We start from the raw sequence: 22787 nt of genomic DNA, 5'->3' as shown, positions 1-22787 counted from the left end.
TAAGGATAACCAGATTGTGTCAGGAAGGGACAGAACGTACAAAGGAGTGCACTAACAAATAGGGTCCAGGTAAGAAAAAATGGTAATAAGACAAATAGGGCAATAGTACAAAAAAATGTTAAGATATCTAAAAATGTTAAAAAGACAAATCTAAAGGTACTGTATCTGAATGCACGAAGCTTTCGTAATAAGGTAGACAAATTAACAGCGCAAATAGATGTAAACGGATACGATATAATGAAAGGATTCGCAAATTTCATGTCTCCCCCGAAGATTTACTTTTGATTTATTAAAGAAACCCTGGTTGGACTGAGTTTAAAATCCAGGGCTCCAGAAGATGGCTGCGGTCAACCTCATGGCCAAGGCCTGTAAGTTTCAGTTTGGACTGACAAAGAAGGAACTTTCCAGAAATTAGAATGCAGACAGACCATCTGCATTTATGCATGAGAAGCAAACCCAGTGGCATTCGGGCCTCTGATTAAAGCCCATCATGGTTGTTTGCACAAGCAATCAAGAGCAAGCAAGGCCTATTCAATATGTAATGGGACAAGCTTAGCTGCATTTCAGACCTTCGTTAGAGAACATCGACACTGTTTACAAACGATCAACGGGGCATTCAGTCTGGAATGGCCCCATCACGAAACCAGTGGGACAAAGGGGAGCACTGATGAGACGTTTAAAACCGATTAACCGGCCATCCAGGTCGATGGGCCCAGATCGGTTTCCTTTGTGTGAGCTTAAACACGTCCAGGTCAGACAAAGAAATGAGCTGATCTGGCGGGAGATAAGGGCTACCAGGAAGGGTATAACTAGTCCCTCAGGAAGCCATCTCTCTCTCTCTCGCCTCCAGTGCCCTGCCGTATCATCAACCCAGCGAGAGGATCGTTGACGAAGAGCCCGTCCAGTGAAGTAGGACACCCGCAGTTATGTTTGAATTACTGGGGTATCTCTGCTCTGGGGCGGTGAAAACCTAAAATCATCGACAGGCAACAGGGCACGGAGCAGGCGTTTCAACATCCTTGACTGGTGAGCATCAATTTTCTGGCCCATCACAAGGCAATCTAGATAGGTGTAAAGGGTGGGAGTTAAGGGGAATTGCTAAAGTGTCATTTTAGTCATTTTCCCTCGATTTCTCCTCCCCCGTTAAGTGTAATTGTGTTGCATCCATAGTGATTTTCTCTGTATAGTAATTGTTTCTCTATTTTAATAAACATTGGTTTTCTTTGCACCGAACCACTGGTCTCGTTTGTCTATATCGCTACTTGTAAATAAGTCTGGTGCTCAGAACTAAAAGGGGGAAGCGATTCGAACCGCACGGGGCTGGAGCAGCTCAGACACGACTGACTGGCCAGACACAAACCCCAAACCAAAACCCCCTACAATAATTGTGATTACGGAGACATGGCTGCAGGGTGACCAAGGCTGGGAACTGAATATCCAAGGATATTCGATATTTAGGAAGGACAGGCAAAAAGGAAAAGGAGGTGGGGTGGCATTGTTAGTAAAAGATGAAATCAGAGCAATAGTGAGAAAGGATATTGGCTCAGAAAATCAAGATGTAGAATCAGTCTGGGTGGAGCTAAGAAGCACCAAGGGGCAGAAAACATTGGTGGGAGTTGTCTATAGGCCTCCAAACAGTAGTGGTAATGTAGGGGATGGCATTACACAGGAAATTAGAGATGCATGTAAAAAGGGTACTACCATAATCATGGGTGACTTTAATCTACATGTAGACTGGACAAACCAAATTAGCAATAATACTATGGAGGATGAATTCCTGGAGTGTGTACGAGATGGTTTTTTAGACCAGTATGTTGAGGAGCCAACTAGGGAACAGGCCATCTTAGATTGGGTATTGTGTAACGAGAAGGGGTTAATTAATAATCTTGTTGTGTGGGATCCTTTCGGGAAGAGTGACCATAACATGATAGAATTCTTCATTAAGATGGAAAGTAAAGAAGTCCAATCCGAAACTAGGGTCATAAATCTAAACAAAGGAAACTACGAAGGTATGAGAAGTGAGTTGGCTATGATAGATTGGGGAGCTTCATTAAAATGCATGACGGTGGACAGGCAATGGCTAACATTTAAGGAACGAATGCATGAATTGCAACAGTTATACATTCCTTTCTGGCGCAAAAACACAAAAGGAAAAGCGGCCCAACCATGGCTAACAAAAGAAATTAAGGATAGTATTAGATCCAAAGAGGAGTCATATAAAGTTGCCAGAAAAAGTAGCAAGTCTGAGGATTGGGAGCAGTTTAGGGTTCAGCAAAAAAGGACCAAGAGATTGATTAAGAGGGGAAAAATAGAGTATGAGAGTAAACTTGCAAGGAACATAAAAGTGGACTGCAAAAACTTCTACAAGTATGTAAAAAGAGTAGTGAAGGCAAATGTAGGTCTCTTACAGTCAGAAACTGGAGAATTTATAATGAGGAACAAGGAAATGGCAGAGCAATTAAACAAATACAGGACACTTTCGTTTAACCGGAGGTTAAATGTCCGGAAAGCTCTATCTACCGGCAAAATTCAGGAGCCGTTTCCTATAAGTTTTTTTTACTTCTTGTTGCTTTTTTTTTCCAGTCAGGCTCTGCAAGGTCTAGCTGAAGCTGTTGCTTAGCTACAGAGACGCTTTTAAGCTGCGGCCGACTGTTTTGAAGCTGTTGCTAAGCAACAGGGTTTGTTGATTCACACGGAGCTCCAAAAGCTCCGTATGTTTTAACATTAGCGCTGGTTTCTACGGCAGTTTTGATGGTACGGCACCAGCTCGGTCCCGTCAGTGCCGGATACCAGAAAGTTTCCTGTACTTTGGTTCTGTCTTCACGGAAGAAGACACAAATAACTTCCCAGAAATGCTAGGGAATCAAGGGTCTAGTGAGAAGAAGGAATTAAAGGAGATTAGTATTAGTAAAAAAAAGTGCTGGAGAAATTAATGGGACTGTGTGGTAAACCACTGTATACCTGTCTGTATGTGTAATGTGTATTCCACTAGGTGCAGGTCTGGACATGCCTCGGCTGACTCCTCCCACTATTCCAGGTATATAAGTGACTACCTCCCAGTCCCTTAGTATTCTGGACGGGTCGACCACTCGAGACAAGACCTTCATTCTTTAGTTAATTAAAGCATGGTTGTTACTCGCTTAACCTCAGTCTTTTGAGTAATTGATGGCGCATCAATTTTATTAACTAAATTTTTTATAATGGAGAAGATCCTCACACCAGCATGCCTGGACCTGGACAGTCGGGAAGCGGACGCTTCCAACAAGTTTGCTCACTGGCTCACGTGCTTCGAGGCATTCCTGACTGCCTCCACTGCGGTCGAAACGGATGCGGACAAACTGTCTGTCCTGATCTCCAAGGTGAACCACCGAGTGTACTCAGTCATCCGGGACGCGACCTCGTACACAGCCGCCCTCCAGCTCCTCAAGACCCAGTACACGCGCCCTGTGAATGAAGTATACGCCAGGCACCTTCTGGGGAGTCGCAAGCAACAACCTGGGGAATCGACTGAGGAATACCTCCAAGCACTGTCCGTGCTTGGCCGGGCCTGTGGGTGTAAGGCAGTAACGCCCGCTAAGTACACGGAGGAACTGATCCGGGATGCCTTCGTAGCGGGCCACAGGTCCAACTACACCCGACAGCGACTGCTGGAGCAGAGTGACCTCACCCTCGACAAAGCCTCCGAAATCGCTCCTCTGTGCTCCCGGAGTAGAGGATGCCTACTCCTCTACACCGTGGACAACGACAACCTGGGACACGGTAGGACAGCCCCATAGCACCGTGCCACCCCAGCCACAGCCCAACAATGGCCCAACTACCGCAGCAGTGTCCCAAAGCCAGACAGCAGTACCCCAAGGCCAGAAATGCTACTTCTGTGGCCAGGCCAAACACCCCAGAGCGCGCTGCCCGGCGAAGAATGCGACCTGCTCGGGCTGCGGGAAAAAGGGACACTACGCCAGCGTCTGCAAGGCCAAAGCCACCCCGAGCGCCAGCAGCGCCGCGTGTGGGCCGGGCGAGCCGCCATCTTGGGCCCCCAACAGCGCCGCGTGTGGGCCGTGCGGGCCGCCATCTTGGGCCTCCCCAGCCATGTGCGAACCACCGCAGCAGCAGCCATCTTGGACGGCTCCAGCCACATGGACGCCGCCATCTTGGACACCAGCCGGGACGCAGCAGACCGCCAACCCCCCCCCCATCTGATACCCGCAGCGACACACCGACCCCTACGCTGGCCTCTGTTACGCTGGACCAAACGAGACCGCACCAACTAGCTCGGTCCAAAATGGACGTTAAGGTAAACGGCCATGCAATAAACTGCCTTTTTGACTCCGGGAGCACAGAGAGCTTCATCCACCCCGACACGGTGCGGCGTTGCTCTCTCCCAGTCCTGCCTGCGCACCAGCGGATTTCTATGGCCTCCGAGTCCCAGTCAGCGGACATTGGCGGCTACTGCGTGGTGACACTAGTAGTAGACGGGACTGTGTTCAATAATTTTAAACTCCTGGTCCTGCCCGACCTCTGCGCTGCCGTCCTACTGGGGTTGGATTTCCAGTGCCACCTCAAAAGCGTTACGATGGCGTACGGTGGCCCCCTCCCCCCACTCACAGTCCGCAGCCAGCAGCCTCCAAATTGCCCGCCGCGCACCAGATGCAACCTCTCCACACTCAAGAGTCCCACCCCACCCACTGTTTGCTAACCTCACCCCCGACTGTAAGCCCATCGCCACAAAGAGCAGGCGATACAGTGCCGGGGACAAGGTTTTCATCAAAACCGAAGTGGAGCGGCTCCTGAAGGAGGGGATTATTGAGGGCAGCTCCAGCCCCTGGCGAGCCCAGGTTGTGGTCGTTAAGACCGGCGAGAAACAACGCCTGGTCATCAACTACAGCCAAACAATAAACCGCTACACCCTGCTGGATGCCTACCCACTCCCCCGCATAGCTGACATGGTCAACCAGATCGCGCAGTACCACGTCTTTTCGACCATTGACCTGAAATCAGCGTACCACCAGCTCCCCATCCGCCCTGAAGACCGCCAGTATACTGCTTTTCAGGCAAACGGCCGCCACTATCACTTCCTTAGGGTTCCCTTCGGCGTTACCAACGGGGTCTCCGTCTTCCAAAGGGAGATGGACCGGATGGTCGATCAAAACGCGCTGCAGGCCACTTTCCCTTACCTAGACAATGTGACCATCTGCGGCCATGACTTGCAGGACCATGACGCAAACCTCGAGAAATTCCTCCGCACCGCCCAACTCCTGAACCTGACATATAACACGGAGAAGCGCATATTCCGCACAGACCGCCTCGCCATCCTTGGCTGTGTTGTGGAACACGGGGTCATCGGTCCCGACCCGGACCGGATGCGTCCCCTTATGGAACTCCCACTGCCCCACTGCCTAAAAGCCCTGAAGAGGTGCCTAGGGTTTTTTCCTACTACGCCCAGTGGGTCCCCTACTATGCAGACAAAGCCCGTCCGCTGATCAAATCCACCTCTTTTCCCCTGACGGCAGAGGCCCGCTTGGCCTTCCACCGTATCAAGGAGGACATTGCCAAAGCCACCATGCACGCAGTGGACGAATCCATCCCCTTCCAGGTGGAAAGCGATGCGTCTGACTTCGCCCTGGCCGCCACCCTTAATCAGGCGGGGAGACCTGTGGCATTCTTCTCACGAACCCTCCAGGGCCCGGAGACCAGACACTCCGCGGTCGAGAAGGAGGCCCAGGCTATTGTGGAGGCTGTGCGTCATTGGAGGCACTACCTGGCCGGAAAACGATTTACCCTGCTCACTGACCAGCGTTCAGTTGCTTTTATGTTCAACAACAAGCAGAGGGGCAAAATCAAAAATGACAAGATCTTGAGGTGGAGAATCGAACTTTCCACCTACAACTACGAGATCTTGTACCGGCCTGGGAAGCTCAATGAACCCCCAGATGCCCTATCGCGTGGCACCTGCGCCAGCGCGCAGATCGATAGGCTGAGGGCCCTCCACAATGACCTCTGCCACCCGGGGGTCACCAGGTTCTTCCACTTCATCAAGGCCCGCAACCTGCCTTACTCCATCGAGGAGGTCAGGACCATGACCAAGAACTGCCAAGTCTGCGCTGAGTGCAAACCGCACTTTTATAGACCAGACAGAGCCCACCTGATAAAAGCCACCCGCCCTTTCGAACGCCTGAGCGTCGATTTTAAAGGGCCTCTCCCCTCCTCCGACCGCAATGTGTACTTCCTCAACATCATTGACGAGTACTCCCGTTTCCCGTTCGCTATCCCCTGCTCGGACATGACCAGTGCCACGGTCATTAAATCTCTGAACAGCCTCTTCACCCTGTTCGGTTTCCCCAGCTATATCCATAGCGACCGGGGCTCATCGTTTATGAGCGACGAACTCCGCCAGTACCTGCTCGCTAGGGGTATAGCCACAAGCAGGACCACCAGTTACAACCCCCGGGGGAACGGACAGGTGGAAAGAGAGAATGCAACAGTTTGGAAGGCCGCCCTACTAGCCTTAAAGTCTAGGGGCCTTCCGACCTCCCGCTGGCAGGAGGTGCTCCCCGATGCGCTCCACTCGATTCGGTCACTGCTCTGCACTGCCACCAATGCCACCCCTCACGAGAAAATGTTTGTCTTCCCAAGGAAGTCCACATCGGGGACATCGTTACCGCCATGGCTGACGTCCCCAGGGCCGGTACTACTGAGAAGACACGTGAGGGCCAATAAAACGGACCCCCTGGTCGAGAGGGTCGACCTCCTTCACGCCAACCCCCAGTACGCTTACATTGCGTACCCGGACGGGCGGGAGGACACAGTCTCCATACGAGACCTCGCACCCTCGGGGACCGCTGTAACCCACTACCCATTACCACCCCCCCCCCCCCCACGACCCGATATCCAACCCCAGCAGCCGGCTCGCCTTGGACCGTCACCCACGAGGACCACACTCCAGGGCCTCAGCCTACACGGGACGCGATGCCGGAAGCTCCACCACCCCTGCCGTCGCCACGTCGATCACAGCGGCAGACAAGACCTCCGGAGAGACTCCAATACACGAACTTTTAAATACACTTCACCCCGCCGGACTCATTTTTAAACAAGGGGTGAATGTGGTAAACCACTGTATACCTGTCTGTATGTGTAATGTGTATTCCACTAGGTACAGGTCTGGACATGCCTCGGTTGACTCCTCCCACTATTCCAGGTATATAAGTGACTACCTCCCAGTCCCTTAGTATTCTGGACGGGTCGACCACTCGAGACAAGACCTTCATTCTTTAGTTAATAAAAGCCTGGTTGTTACTCGCTTAACCTCAGTCTTTTGAGTAATTGATGGCGCATCAGACTGAAAGCTGATAAATCCCCAGGGCCTGATAATCTGCATCCCAGAGTACTAAAAGAGGTAGCCATGGAAATAGTGGATGCATTGGTTGTCATCTTCCAAAATTCTATAGATTATGGAACAGTTCCTGTAGATTGGAGGGTGGCAAATGTAACTCCACTATTTAAAAAAGGAGGGAAGAGAGAAAACAGGGAACTACAGACCAGTTAGCCTAATATCAGCAGTAGGGAAAGTGCTAGAGTCTATTATAAAGGATGTGATAACAGGACACTTAGAAAATATCAATGGGATTAGACAAAGTCAACATGGATTTATGAAAGGGAAATCGTGTTTGACAAACCGACAGGAGTTTTTTGAGGATGTAACTGGTAGAATAGATAAGGGAGAACCAGTGGATGTGGTGTATTTGGATTTTCAGAAGGCCTTTGTTAAAGTCCCACATAAGAGGTTAGTGTGCAAAATTAAAGCACATGGGATTGGGGGTAATATACTGGCATGGATTGAAAATGGGTTAACAGAGAGCAGGGATAAATGGGTCATTTTAGGGGCGGCAGGCGGTGACTAGTGGGGTACCGCAGGGATCAGTGCTTGGGCCCCAGCTATTCACAATATATATCAATGATTTGGATGAAGGAACCAAATGTAATATTTCCAAGTTTGCTGACGACACGAAACTAGGTGGGATTGTGAGTTGTGAGGAAGATGCAAAGAGGCTTCAAGGTGATTTAGACAAGTTGAGTGAGTGGGCAAATACATGGCCGATGCAGTATAACGTGGATAAATGTGAAGTTATCCACTTCGGTAGGAAAAACAGAAAGGCAGAGTATTATTTAAATGGTGATAGATTGGGAAATGTTGATGTACAAAGGGACCTGGGTGTCCTTGTACACCAGTCACTGAAAGCAATCATGCAGGTGCAGCAAGCAGTTAGGTAGGCAAATGGTATGTTGGCCTTCATTGCAAGAGGATTTGAGTACAGAAGCAAGGATTCTTACTACAGTTATACAGGGCCTTGGTGAGACCACACCTGGAGTACTGTGTGCAGTTTTGGTCTCCTTACCTAAGAAAGGATATACTTGACATAGAGGGAGTGCAGCGAAGGTTCACCAGACTGATTCCTGGGATGGCAGGACTGTCGTATGAGGAGAGATTGGGTTGACTAGGCCTGTATTCACTCAAGTTTAGAAGAATGAGAAGGGATCTCAGTGAAACGTATAAAATTCTGACAGGGCTATACAGACTGGATGCAGGGAGGATGTTTCCCCTGGCTGGGGGGCCCTAGAACGAGGGGTCACAGTCTCAGGATACGGGGTAGGATATTTAGGACTGAGATGAGGAGAAATTTCTTCACTCAGAGGGTGGTGAACCTGTGGAATTCTCTACCACAGAAGGCTGTGGAGGCCAAGTCACTGAATATATTTAAGAAGGAGATACAGTAGATAGATTTCGAGACACAAAAGGCTCCAAGGGATATGGGGAGAGAGCGGGAATATGGTATTGAAATAGAGGATCAGCCATGATCATATTAGAAACATAGAAAAATAGGAGCAGGAGTAGGCCATTTGGCCCTTCGCGCCTGCTCTGCCATTCAATATGATCATGGCTGATTTTGAATGGCGGAGCAGGCTCGAAGGGCCGAATGGCCTACTCCTGCTCTTATTTTTCTATGTTTCTATGAGATTACAATAATTTATACCCCTGTTTGTTTAATCAAGCACACGTTGTGGAATGCAATAACAGTTGGTTACTTTGTCAATAAGCATTGGGTTCACTAATACTTTTAAACATATTAGTTCACCAGACTGATCCCTGGGATGGCAGGACTGTCGTATGAGGAGAGATTGGGTTGACTAGGCCTGTATTCACTCAAGTTTAGAAGAATGAGAAGGGATCCCGCTAATTTTTTTGGGGCCATGCAGCCCCTTTAAGAGGCATGCATGGTTTTTGCATTTAAAAGCCAGTGAGCCAGCTGTGTGGAAGGTCCAGACAGCTACACAGCTTAAAGGGAACATTGACTAGGAGGCAGAATGTTGTGATTTGAAATGGAAAAAATTAGTTTGAGCTGTACTTTTAATACTTAGGCTCTGCTCTAAGAGATACAATTGCCCGGATTTTGCGGTAAGATTAATGGTAAGGCTATCAGCGTTCACCGTTATTATTGAGTAAATCGGACAGCATCTGCACGTGCACAATTAAACACGGAAATCAGGAAGTTGCTGTCAGAGTTGCCCTGCTCCTCCAAATGCTTCACTCTAACAATGGCCCGTATTTTCCGATCCCTACGGGTGTGTACGAGGTGTGTACACACCCGTAGGGACATCGGAAATGCCGGTTTGAGGCATGCGAAGTGCATGCGCTAAAAACCGGCATTTCCGATCTGTCAAGAATGCTCTTGACAGATCGGACGCCTGCCCTGGAGAAGGGCCTTTGCGGGGGGAGAGTTCCGCTTTCTGCAGAACCTCCGCCTGCTGAAACCACTTAAAAATCTTACGCCTGCTTTTACCAGCATAAGAGTTTAAAAAAGTAAAAAAAATATTTTTTCCCCACTCATTTATAATTTAAAAAATACTTTGAAAAAAGGTAAGTTTATTTTTAGCCCCATAAAAAACGAATTATTTTTTTCAAAAAATTAAATTTTTGTTTAAAATATTTAATTTAATGTCATTTTAACTCATTTTAAAAAAGTGATGGTTTAAAAATTTTTAATTTAATGTTGTAGTATCTTTTTTCAGTGATCCCCATTCATATATTTGACAGGTCTATCTGTCAAAAGTATGAAGGGGGATTCCCTTCTCCCATTGGCTCGCCTGGCCCACGTGATCCCAGGGACGCTTGCGAACTGCATGCACCCCTGGGATATGTGGGCCCTGCACAATTCGACTGTGGAGAGGCCCAGGATCGGAAATGGCCGCACCTCAGAAGCCCTCAGGTAAGGGCGTAGATTTTTTCCCGATGGGAGGCATCCGCACGCAGGAAGCCTCCTATCGGAAATTGCGGGCCAGTATCTCGCCGAGGAACTCAATATTCAAACACATGAAGGGTGTGAAGTTGCGGTACTTACCCGCTAGATACCCACTAAACATGCCAGAAAAAGGTTATGGTTTGTCCATTCAAGTGTAAGTGAATTTTTAACGGCATGATAAGTCTTTATTACTGCCAAACAACCTGTCTGGCACTGAAAATTTACTTTTACAATTGTGGAATCTCATTTCTTCAGATTTTAATTATTGTTAGAGATTATAAAAAAGTTAAAAATTAAAATAACTTTAGTACTTTTCCTTTGTGCCTCTTTTATCTCTATCTCTTAATCCCATCTTTCTTTCCCACTTTTTATTTCTCTTTCTGTACATGATTTGGCATTAAATTAAATATTCTAACTTACACTTCCTGGTTTAGACTCTGCGTGCCTCAGTTAGGATTTGTCAGTCTGATTGGTTGAAGAGACACGCTGTTGCTTGCTTGCCTTGTTCACACAGGTCTCAGATCCCCTGTAGAGGGCGCCGCACTGTAACGGACTCCCGATGACTGTATGTTGCTGTGCAAAAGCCCACGAAAAGTTTGTGGGCAGCTGCAAGCGTAACGAATGGCGAGCACCGTTCGTTCGCCGCTGACCGCAAAATCCGGGTCAATGTTGAAAATACCAGCACTTTTAAATAAAAAAAAGTCACCTGTTATGCTAGCTGCTACTTAACACAAAAGAGACACGAGTAGGTGTTAAGTGCCAACTATTATGGTTAACAGCTAAGTAATTTTGAAAAGCAGTGTTTTAAAAATACTGATTACATTGAAATGCCCCTCAACCTGGACAGATTTGCCATAGAATTCTCATATGGTAGAATTTGGTCGGGCTTGTCGCAGAAATTGCCTTTGAACTGTCTTTTAAGCTCCTGTAATATTGCAGTGTGATTTCAATTCATTAGGGTCTTAAGTGTTTGGGGAAGTTTCAACCCAGATCCTAATGGAAACAGGCCAATAGAACAAAACTATGCATAAATCATCAATCTCACTCAGAGAGGGCACAAGAACAGCTGGTGTGAAAATTTAAAAACCAATTCAAATTTAGTTGGGAGCGCTCTTCTAGCCTTGTGGTCAAGGCAGACTAGAGGGTGCTTTAATTTTCATCTTATTTGTGCTATACCTTAGACGGGGGTACTTGATCATAACACTGGATCCCAAATTGGAAATGTATTCCATTCCCCAAGTACCAACATGAAGAGCTGAACAAAAGGCACATCTTTAACAAAACAAGAAAATCTTGAAGGGAAAGAATAGGCGGTTCTCAAGAAATACTTTGTACAGAAGAAATGGGTATGGTTATAAGCGATGGAAATCACAACCTATTGATATTTAAATTCGGAGCTTTTACAGAGAAGCAGATAAATATTTGAAAAAATAAAAACATAAAAGGGTATTGGGAAGGGCGGGGGAATGGGACTAATGGACAGGTCCTTCAGGGAGTTGACAAATAGCCTCTTTCTATAAGAATCTATGAGTAGGTTCATCACACTTAAAATAAGCTAGGCTACCAGACCCCGACCAATGCCCACTTCAGCATGTCACAAGGTGACAGATTCCTTTCAGGCAAGAAAAAACTGTCCACATTTCCATACGTCTTCTGCCTGATAGGTCGGTCTGATCAGCACTGAGCAGAATAGTGGAACTGAACTTGTAACCCTCTTAACTCCTTGGCACTGAGTGTTGTGAATCACTACATTACCAACATGCTGCTTGACATCTAATTCTGCACAGAGTGGGTATATGTGCTTCATGGTAAATCATCCCAATAAGTCTACGCAACTCCTGAATGTGGACCTAAATGAATGAGCAAGCTGGATGTGCTATACCTTAAAATCTCACAGCACTACTTACAACTTAACGAGTACAAGTTTTAGGAAAACAATTATTATGTAGTAAAGCACTTAAGCAAATTATAATACTAAACAAAACACTTGCAGACAACGTCATAACAGTAGAATATTAAATAGCAAGTCATCCCAGTTATAAATGTACAGTACATAAGTAACAAAGTTGCAGTTACAATTACACAGTTTGTGTCTACCTGAACTCTGAGGCTGTTCTTCTACAGAGGTGATAAGGAAACAGCATCTACATTGCCTTGTTGCAGCTTATTCTGGCGAGCACACGGTACTTCATACACTGACAGCTAGAATATTCTAGATCTTTCAAGTTTGTTAAGATGTAATTTGCATTTGGACTGTGTTGATATAATTGTTTTTTAGGTCATGCGATGGCAAGAGCATGAGAATACAAATATTACTAGGGAAATAAAAACAGAAGATGTTTTAAATGTACAGCAGTTCAAACAGCATTTGAAAGAGAAAGGTTAATGCTTCAGGTGAGATTTTTCATTAGAACTGGACAGAGTTCCCGGAGTTCTGATTAAGGACCCAATTCTAAAATGTTAATTTCCTTCCCTTTCAAATGCTGTGCATTCAAAGAGTTTTCTGCTTTTTCTAAATTTTGGATTCCCAGCCGCTCTTATTTTCATCATATTCTCAGAGGAATAAAAATGGACACTAAAATATAAGTGGGGGAGTTAGGAGAGGCGTAATCAAAAAGTAGGTTTTTGAGAAGATGTTTAAAGGTGGAGAGAGAGGAACTGAGGCAGGCAGTTTAGGAAGGGAGTTCCAGAGAATAGGGCTGAGAGAATTGATACCCCTCTGATATTTCAGTGATGCTGAAATAGAAGGAGGTGCACAAGAGGCCAGGGTTAGAAGATCAAAGGACTCAGGGTGAGGCATAAGGGTGGAAGAGGTCAGAGAAGGGGTGAAGTCATGGGGGCATCTGTAGATGAAAACAAGGGCATTGAAATCAAAATGTTGAGATTTAGTAAGCCAATGAAGTTCAACAAGGACTGGAGTGATGGGCAGTGCGGGTGGTGCAATTTTGTTGAGATTGGAATTTATGGAAGGTGGAGTTTAAGAGATCCATGAGGAAGGCATGAAGAGAAACTAAGTTTATCCCTGATTATGCACTTAACAGAACAATTTTAAGTGAAACATAATATACTGACTAACCTGATTGACGTTGTTTGAAGGTACTAAGATCCTGAGTGTTTAGGTCATCACTGATGGATTTCAAGTTGCTTAATTCAGTCAAGAGATCAACTTTCCTTACAGCCTTGACACTGCTCACCAGGGCTTTACTGCAAAGGTTTTTATCATCACTGCAGGAGATAAACTTACATGTTAATAAAAGGCATTGTTTCACACAGACATGTATTATCATATAACATTTTGAGTTGGTTTCAAATAAATGATTAAATAATGAACATATTTTTACCATTAAAAGACATAGCTGAATGAGCCAAATAAAACCTTTAGTGATTATATAATTGATCTGCAATAATACCTAAGTATTTCATATGAAGGAACTCTAAAAAGATAAAGCTTCCCCAGGTACCTCAGATTGTAAATGCATGTACTGTATAACTCAGCCATACAGACCAAAAAGCCAGATTTCATTCCCCAGTCTGTGCTGAGTTAACTGATCTCAGCTGGGCTGGGCAGCAGAAAAATGGCTACAATTCTGCTTGTGATTACCATTACTGATCCATCTGGGAAATATACTTGAGGATGACGGGTAAGAATAGGACTGGGCTTGGCTTTGATACCCTCAAGGGTCAATTGGCATACTGACACTTACTGGTTTTGATTATTCATTCACAGGGTGCGGGCAATTATTGCCCTTGAGAAGGTGGTGGTGAGCCGCCATTTCAGAGGGCAGTTAAGAGTCAACCACATTGCTGTGGGTCTGGAATTACATATAGGCCAGACCAGGTAAGGACGGCAGATTTCCTTCCCTTTCACATTAGTGAAGCAGATGGGTTTCTTGGTGACTGTCTTATATTGATGGCCTCTAGTTTTGCTCTACCCCACAAGTGGAAACACTATCTCTGTATCCGCTCTACCAAAACCTTTCATAATTTTATAGATCTCTATTGGGTCACCCTTCTCTTTTCAAGAGAAAAGAAAGTCAGCCTATTCATCCTTTCCCGGTATAAACTTGCATTTCTGGTATCATCCATGTAAATCTTTTTTCCACCCTCTCCAGTGCCTCTATATCTTTTATAAAATATGCCGACCAGAATTGTACACAGTACTCTAAGTGTGGTCTAACCAAGATTCGATACAGGTTTAGCATAATTTCTCTACTTTTCAATTCTATCCCTCTAGAAACAAACCCTAGTGCTTGGTTTGCTTATTTTATGGCCTTATTAACCTGTGTCACTACTTTTAGTGATTTGTGTATTTGTACTGCCAGATCCCATTGCTCTTCTACCCCATTTAGATTCTTATTTTCCAGCGGGAACGGTAGCATAGTGGTTATGTTACTGGACTAGTAATCCAGAGGCCTGGACTAATGATCCGGGAGATCTGGACTAATGATATGAGTTCAAATCCCACCATCAAGCCAGGGGACCAACCCTGGTTCAATAGGGAGTGTGGAAGAGCATGCAAGGAGCAGCACCACCAGGCGACCTAAAATTGCGGTGCCAGCCTGGGGAAGCTGCAACACAGAACTACATGCATGCTTAAAAAGTGGAAGCAGCATGCTACAGACAGAGATAAGCGATCCCACAATCAACCAATCAGATCAAAACTCTGCAATCCTGCCACATCCAGTCGTGAATGGTGGTGGACCATGAAAAAACTAACGGGAGGGGGAGGCTCCATGAATGTCCCCATCCTCAATGATGGTGGAGCCCAGCACGAGTGCAAAAGACAAGGCTGAAGCATTTGCAACCATCTTCAGCCAGATGTGCCGAGTGGATGATCCATATCGGCCTCCTCCTGAGGTCCCAACCATCACAGAAACCAGTCTTCAGCCAATTCGATTCACTCCACGTGATATCAAGAAACAGCTGAGCGCACTGGATACAGCAAAGGCTGCGGGCCCTGACAACACTCCTGCTATCGTGCTGAAGACTTGTGCTCCAGAACTAGCCGCGTCTCTAGCCAAGCTGTTCCAGTACAGCTACAACACTGGCTTCTATCCGAATCAATCGCTTCGTATTCTCCCTCGTCATGCTCTCTCCCCTGTTGTCCATGTACTTAGTGTATGCCTCTTTCCTTAACCTCAATTTTTTCCCTGATGTCTTTATTCATCCATGGTATCTCATTAGTGTTTAGCTTGTTCTTGCCTTTTAGCGACATATATTTTTCCTGAACTCTGTCGAATACCGTTTGAAATGTTTCCCATTGCTGTTCTACATCATTGTTTGCCAATATTGTTGTCCATTATATTTTCCAAAGTTCTATTCTCAGCCCCTCAAAATTGGCTTTTCTCCAATCTATTACCTTGGTCTTCATCATACTTATGTCCTTATGTCTGCAGACTATCCCTATTTGTGTGATTGATCCTTTATTATCTTTTATTATCTATGTCCACATGGATTCTATTTCTGACTTACTTATAGCTGCATCACTTTTTTCTACTGCCATTACGTTATCTCTAATAAGTACAGCTGCTCCACCTCCTCTTTTTCCCTGTTTATCTTTTCTAAATATGTTGTACCCTGCAATGTTTAATTCCCAGTCCTGATTTTTCTGTAGCCATATCTCAGTAATCCCTACTATACCTGGTTCCTCGTAACATATTATTGCCTCCAGTTCCCCTGTTTTGTTACAGATAGTGTGTGCATTGCTGTTTATATTCATCAACTTGTTTTATATTTCTGGTATATTACATGTGCCTTTTTTAAAACATAAGACTTTATAGACAAATGCACACTTTTAGAATCAGATAATGTAATTAACCAAAAAGAATTAAGCACAAATTTTCAGCCAGGAACAGTTTAAATAGAACTTTACTGGAAGATATCACCATGGTTCAGAGAACCACATTGGGCTAGAATTTGATGGCAAAATAACAGGGATTTAAATGTGCACGCCGTTATTGATGTGTAGATAACCTAGCAATTTGTGGCGAGGTGGCGATACGCTGTAAGTTGCAAATCGCCAAAAACTGCTGGACAATTTGCGCCATTAGCATCATGAAAACAGGAGCTCGTCGTCAACCTCCCCTCAAGTTTCAAGAAATTGCTACATTTGCGCGTTAAAATGGATTAAACTCGGCAAGAAAGTTAGGGCTGGTACTTAACGATGTAAGGAGCCTTTTGATGATGAGATTTATGTTCCTGCAATGCCACTGAACTTCTCCAGCTCAGAAAGGGAACAATTAAAACTGTGGAGTCTCATTCCTGCAGGTAGTAAATTGTTCTTAGCGATTAAAAAAAAAAATTGTTCTCTTATTTTTCCTTTCTGTCTCTTTTTTTCTCTCTTAATCCAATCTTTCTTTCCTTCTCTTTCTGTACTGGGGCTCAGATCTGCAGCTGTATTACTTGGGTAAGAGAGCATAGGAAGGAAGGAGAGAGGAAGGGAGAAGAGTAATTGCTTGAAGAAAGTCATTAAACATATTTAAAAGTTTAAAATATTTTACAATAAAAAACCTAAAATTTAAGTAATTAATGTAATGCAACTTCCTAATTTGCTTTGACTGTGATAATATCAACAGCAGGATTTTAGAAACAAGTGAAAGTAGTGCTTTTGAAGCATCAACGGTAAATAATCCTCCTCCTGTCCATGAGGTGGCTTCTGCATTGTGGAAGTTATTTTACTGTCTGGTGTCAAGCCAGCGGCATCAATGTGTACGCTTTGCCGGAGGCTGATGAGAACTGGGAGGAGCAGCAGCCTACAATGGGCTGGTGGCTGAACCAATATCACTGAGCAGTGGACATGCAAGGCAGAGCAGCTCACCAGCAAGGGCAACGGCATCAGCGTGCACAGGGTGGGAGTTTAGAGGAGAACCAGTTGAGAACCGGCCAGTGGCTAAGAGCCAGCGGAACTAAGTGGAAGTGAAAAGAGAGGTAAGCAAGAGCTAATTAGGACTGCTAGCTCAGCGACTGGCAGTGGGGAGCAGAGTCACGGATCCGGCAGAGAACAGGCTTGGCAGGCAGCTCAGATTACACCTTTATTTATTTAAAAAAATTAAATTCAAATTTAAATTGAGATGCCAATGAATGGGATAAAAAGCAATGGTCATGGGGAGGGAGAGCAAGAAGGCATGATGGCCGCCAAAATGATCTATTTTTTAATGATTATTTGTATTATAAAATTAAAATGTTGAAATTATTTATTTAAAAAAAAAATCAAACTTTAAAATACTGAAGAAATACATTAATACTTAACTTCTGCAAGGACAAACAAAGCCAACATGGTTTCAGAGCTGAGAGAAAGTTGAGAAATTTCCTCCACAGTGCTTACCAGCAGCCAGATTGTTTAATTGCAGTGTGCCTAGTTTACACAGGTAAAACCCATTATAAATGATAAAAGTTGACATAAAAAGTGTAACAAAAATGTGACAACAGAAAGGTTCTGTAGAGAGGAAGTGTGTGCAGATGTAAGTTTTTAATAACATATAAATAATAAAAGATATAGTTTTGTTTACAGTATAAAGCTTGTTGTGGGTTTCCAAACTGGAAAGTGCATTTTAGGGAGCACTCGCTCACAGAGGGCTTGAAAAAGTTTCAGGAAGAAAAAAATGATTTCCCCTATTGTGTAACCTATACCTAGCAGATACCACTTCTCTAGGAACTTGAGGGGACAAGGAAGGGGGTGAAGCAAGTCAAGTAAGCAGCACTCAATGGGTGCAAAATTGGGCTCGGTAGCGCCCGTTGTTTGGGTGCTACGGGTGCTGTTCGGGGACTAAAATGGCGTCCGATGCCCGCACGCACACACTTCTGCCAAGAATTGCGCCGAGCGCCATCTTGGCACATACATTAGCAGGTGCGCAGCTAACATCGGCCGGAAGTATGCAGAGCAAGTAGGTCATGATGTCAATCAGTGTGCAACACTGATTTGACACAGCGGTGCCATTTTTGAGCTCAACGCTCCAGCCAACTCCCCCTCTTAACCTCGCACAGCTGAGCACATATTAAGCAGCAGGAAGGACCATCCACACCTGTGCTATTTAAAGGGATCATCAACTACTTACAGGTTAGTTGCTGGTTGAATTCTTCTGGCTGTTGCTACGATTGTACAAGTGTTTGGTGCTTTCCATAGTTCTTTTAAGGTTGCAAAAGTGGAGTGCTGAAGAACTTTTTCCTGACTTCAAGGCTTCTGCACAAACCGGTTGCTCTCAGACATGGGTGCAGTAGTAGGCATTCCACTTGGAATGCAGCATGACTGGGAGAATGAGCAGAGGCAACGGAGAGCAGGACAAGCTGCTGGAAGAGGGAGGAGGAGGAGGGGGAGAAGGGCTCTCAGCAGGAGTCTATATCCGCCCAGGGTGTTCATGGAGCAATTCTCCTACCGGAACCTCAGCGAGGAACAATGTGTGAGACATCTGCACTTCAATAAGGACATCTGCACTAAAATCTGCCTTCCTGCTGCAGGCACAACTGCAACCTCAGAGCAGGGCAAGGACCACATTGCCAGTGGCTGTGAAGGTGACTGTGGCGATGAACTTTTAAGCATCTGGGTCCTTCCAGGCTGGAGCTGGAGATATTTGCAACATCTCGCAGTTTGCCGTCCACTGTTGCGTAAGGAAAGTCACTGAGGCTCTCTATTCAAAGAGAGCTGATCACATTTCATTCTCTCTTGCCACCAGGCGGAGTGAGCACGCAGCTTTGCTAGGATTGCAGGCTTCCCCAGGGTGCAGGGTGCCATTGACTGCACGCACATAGTTTGTGGGCACCGCATGACAACCCGGCCATATACCAAAACAGAAAGGGATTCCACTCCCTCAATGTCTAGCTGGTGTGCGACCTTAGGCAGCAAATCATGCAGGTCAATGCCTGGTATCCTGGCAGCAGTCATGATGCCCTCATTCTGTGGCAGTCCACTGTGTCATCTGCACTTGAGTCGCCACAGCAAACCAAAGGGTGGTTACTGGATGACAAGGGCTATCCGCTGACGACATGCTTTATGGCTTTGGTGCGCAACCCACGCACACGTGCGCAGTACGCATACATTGAAAGTGATGCTGCCACACGAAATGTGATAAGAGCATACCATTGGCATGCTGAAACAATGCTTCCGATGCCTGGACTGCTCTGGAGGAGCCTTGCTGTACTCGGCAGTGCGAGTGTCAAGACTCGTGGTGGTCTGCAGCATGCTGTACAACTTCGCCATCATGAGGAAACCATCTTTGCCACCAACTAAATGGCGCGCAGCCGAGGTGCAGGAGCATCACTGCATCTGCTTGGCCACAATGCAAAATTAAAAGCTACCACAAAATAAATATTCCAAACCAAATTTATAAATGAAATCATGCCATACTGCATACAAAAGTAAACTAATCACACTTGTGCATTCCTTTAGTGCCCGTCTTCCGTGTGCCTTTGCCTGTCCTCGTGCTACTACGCAGTGCTACCCCAATAGCTGCAGCCTGGCTGGTAGAAGGCTGCTGACTTTCAGTGGAGGAGACTGCAGATGGCCTTGGAGAATGACCTCGAGTAGCTCTGGGTCTAGAAGGCATGGGCGGCAACAGGGCAGGCTGGCTGGCTGACAAGCAACAGTAAGGGCACTGATGGAGTGGCAGGGGTGGGAGGACAAATGCTGTCTTCCTGAGAGAAGAGAGCAGGTTCGTGCTCCATTGAGCCACTGCCACTCCCCCGGGGCAGCGCCTCAGCAATCCTAGTAATCTGTTGGAGAACAGATTGCAGATCTGCTGTGACACCCTGCAAGGCCCTTTGAACACTGTAATCCATAGCCATGATGACAGCAGTCTGAGCTTCCACTACAGCATTCAGACATTGGGTGGCTGCTGCTTGTGCTGCAATGGAAGTTGCGACATCAGCCATCAGGCGCTACATCATGGTTGGGTCAACAAGTGTGCGAATGGAGTTGGCCATCACTTCCATGCTGGAACGGATGGGCTCCACGCTCTGTGCAAAGCCCTGTGCCAAGTTGGTGCTGAACTCCTCCATGCTCCTTGACATTGAACACAGGCATTCTGGTAGGTTTCCCAAGCATTTTATTGTGCATACCCATCAGCGTTCTTCTGTAGGCTGCCCCATTGAAGTGCTCATCTGAGTCCTCTGCAGCAAAACCGTGTGCCACCTCGCCCTCCAGCGAGCTGGCACCTGTGCTATTCTTGGCCCCTGCGCTGGCTGCAGTGCATTCGTGCCACCTCTAATCCATCCTCTAAGATACGTGCAATGTCAGTATCTGAGTTGGTGGCTGTGAGTGTGAAATCAAGTGACGGTGCTGTGTCTTCATCATCATTCTCTTGGTGTTCCTCCACTGCCTGGTCAGGTTGCACCTCTTTGGCATCTAAAAGGAAAAAGGCATGAGGGTAAGGTTGTGGTGAGGGGAGGGGGGGAAAGTAAGAGGTGCATCCTTACACCATCTGCAGTTTGTAAATCAGAAGAGATTGTGGGATGAGTGGGAAGTGGGATGTGAGGAGGATTAGGTATGAGGATACCCTCATCTTCGATGGTTTCAGCCCCGCCACTAGCCACAGCATTGGCTGTTCCAATAATGGCCAGCACTGTCTCCTCTATGGGGGTTAAGACATGCAGGCACACCTGTCACCTTCCGGTTAGCTCCTGCTGCCTCCAGTTTTGCGGCAACTTGTCCTGCAAAAGAGGGGGAAATGCGTCAGTGAGTGTCGTGCAATCTGTTTGGGTGATATGGCTGTCATGGTTGAATAGCTGGCAGTGTGTGAAAGCTGTGAGATGCGAGTGTGAGGCTTGCAGCAGTGCTAAGTGTGTGAGGGTGAGGTGAAGCTATGAATATTAGGTATGAGTCCTGATTGATAGAGATTGTTGGTAGGTGAGTGATGGGGGTGTGGTGAATTGAGCAGTGGCTCAGTTGTAAGAATATGACATTTGAAGATGCATTCAGTGACCTTGATCACTCGTGTGAGGTCATTGAACTTCTTGCAGCACTGCACCCAGTTCCTCAGGGCTTGACTCCTGGCACTGACCTCCACAGCTATCTGCTCCCACTGCCGTCTGTCTGGAGGGCCTCCTGCACCCCTGCGGATACAGGACATCTCTCCTCCTCTACCAAGACCTCCAGTGCAGCGTCCAAAAACCTTGCAGCCCACTTTCTCCCATGTTGTGCCATTCCTCAGTTTCCCAGGACATATTCACTTCCTGCATGACTCCCTGCACCTGCTGCAGCCATAATGCACCTCCCCTTTAAGAGGTGCAGGTTGGGTTTAAGCAGTGCAGGCTAGCTTTAAGTGGTGCTAGGAAGTTATGATCTTGGGCCCCCTGCTGATGAGTTCAGCCGACGAACAGCACGGTTAGCGCTGGCTGCATGCAGAAATCATTATAATGAACAGGCAGGACGAAGTTGGCGTGCTGCCTGCATTTCAATCAACAGGTGCGTGTTAATCGCGCATCACGATCCCCACACCCATTTTTGGGGGCCATCTAATTTAGCCCCCTATTTCTTTTACCATTGACAAACTTTCACCTCTAGCTACTCTGGCAATGGATTCAGCAGCACTGTCTTACCTGCAAAGGAGAACATGGGCACAAGGGTACAACTGCTGGTACTGCATACAACACTGCAACACACGGTCATCATTGTTTTCTTCCCTTAAACCACCTGCTCAGAAAAAGAAATCAAAATGGAGGTACCCGACATATCAAATGACTATGCAACAGCATGGGGGAACAGTAGTGGCTAATTTTTGTTAATGGAGTAGAATAAAACAATCCAGAATAATTTCACATGACTTTTGTGTTATTTTGGCTTGCTTAAACACTGTCTTTAACTCAGCTTGCTTTCAATGCATGTGGCCAAATTACCATATCACAACAGTGTCACAGAGCATTTAATTTGAGAAAAAAAAAAGCTTTTTGGTCAACAGTTTGCTTTCTCACTGATGGGACCATCAGCATTTACTTTTGTCTACAATGCAGCAAGACTTATAGAATTTTGATGTATTTATTTTATATATCACTATTTCAATGTGTATGCTGCATAAAGTTTTAGTTGGTGGCAGGGCAAAATCTCTATTTCCAAATATATGCCCTCTTTTATCCCCAAGGCTCAGATATTTTGTTTTCTACTCTTATGGTCCTTCTGCGATGTGCACTATTTCCAGACAGGAAGGAAGATGAGTGGCCAGTATTTTGACCTGTAACAATACTCCGCTTGCTGCTCTTTCGTTGAACTGTTAAACTGAGTTCAAATCAACTAAAACAGAAATATCTTTTAAAACAAACTTCAAGCCAAGCTACCAAGCTTTTGTTATCTCACAGAAACAGTAAAGGGCAAAATATTGTGCCTACTTATCTTTAATGTTCCGGTGAGTACAGCGCATGTTGTCGAGCATAGAGTAACCAGAGGGCATTGCATTCAACACCACCCACTGGCACATTAAGCACTCTGAATTCTAATTTTAAACAATTTCTCAACAATTCTGTGAGAAAGCAGCAGCTCTATTTAAGTAGCTTGGCTTGATGTTGATTTAA

The 22787-nt window shown here is 45.9% G+C and overlaps 1 protein-coding gene across 1 annotated transcript in view; it reads right to left on the bottom strand.

Annotated features, from left to right (window-relative positions):
- The window catches only part of LOC147121976 (transcriptional protein SWT1-like), a 130027-nt gene that overhangs the window by 77134 nt on the left and 30106 nt on the right, over positions 1–22787 (bottom strand). The window contains 2 exon segments of the mRNA XM_085978111.1: positions 13369–13517; positions 21822–21919. Of these exon segments, the coding sequence (XP_085834237.1) occupies positions 13369–13517; positions 21822–21919 (247 nt within the window).

Source organism: Somniosus microcephalus, chromosome 3 (genome assembly GCF_052327205.1).
Source record: "Somniosus microcephalus isolate GS21.2 chromosome 3, FLI_Smic_1.0, whole genome shotgun sequence".
In the NCBI taxonomy this organism is placed as follows: domain Eukaryota; kingdom Metazoa; phylum Chordata; class Chondrichthyes; order Squaliformes; family Somniosidae; genus Somniosus; species Somniosus microcephalus.
This window is presented reverse-complemented; position numbering and strand designations above follow the sequence as displayed.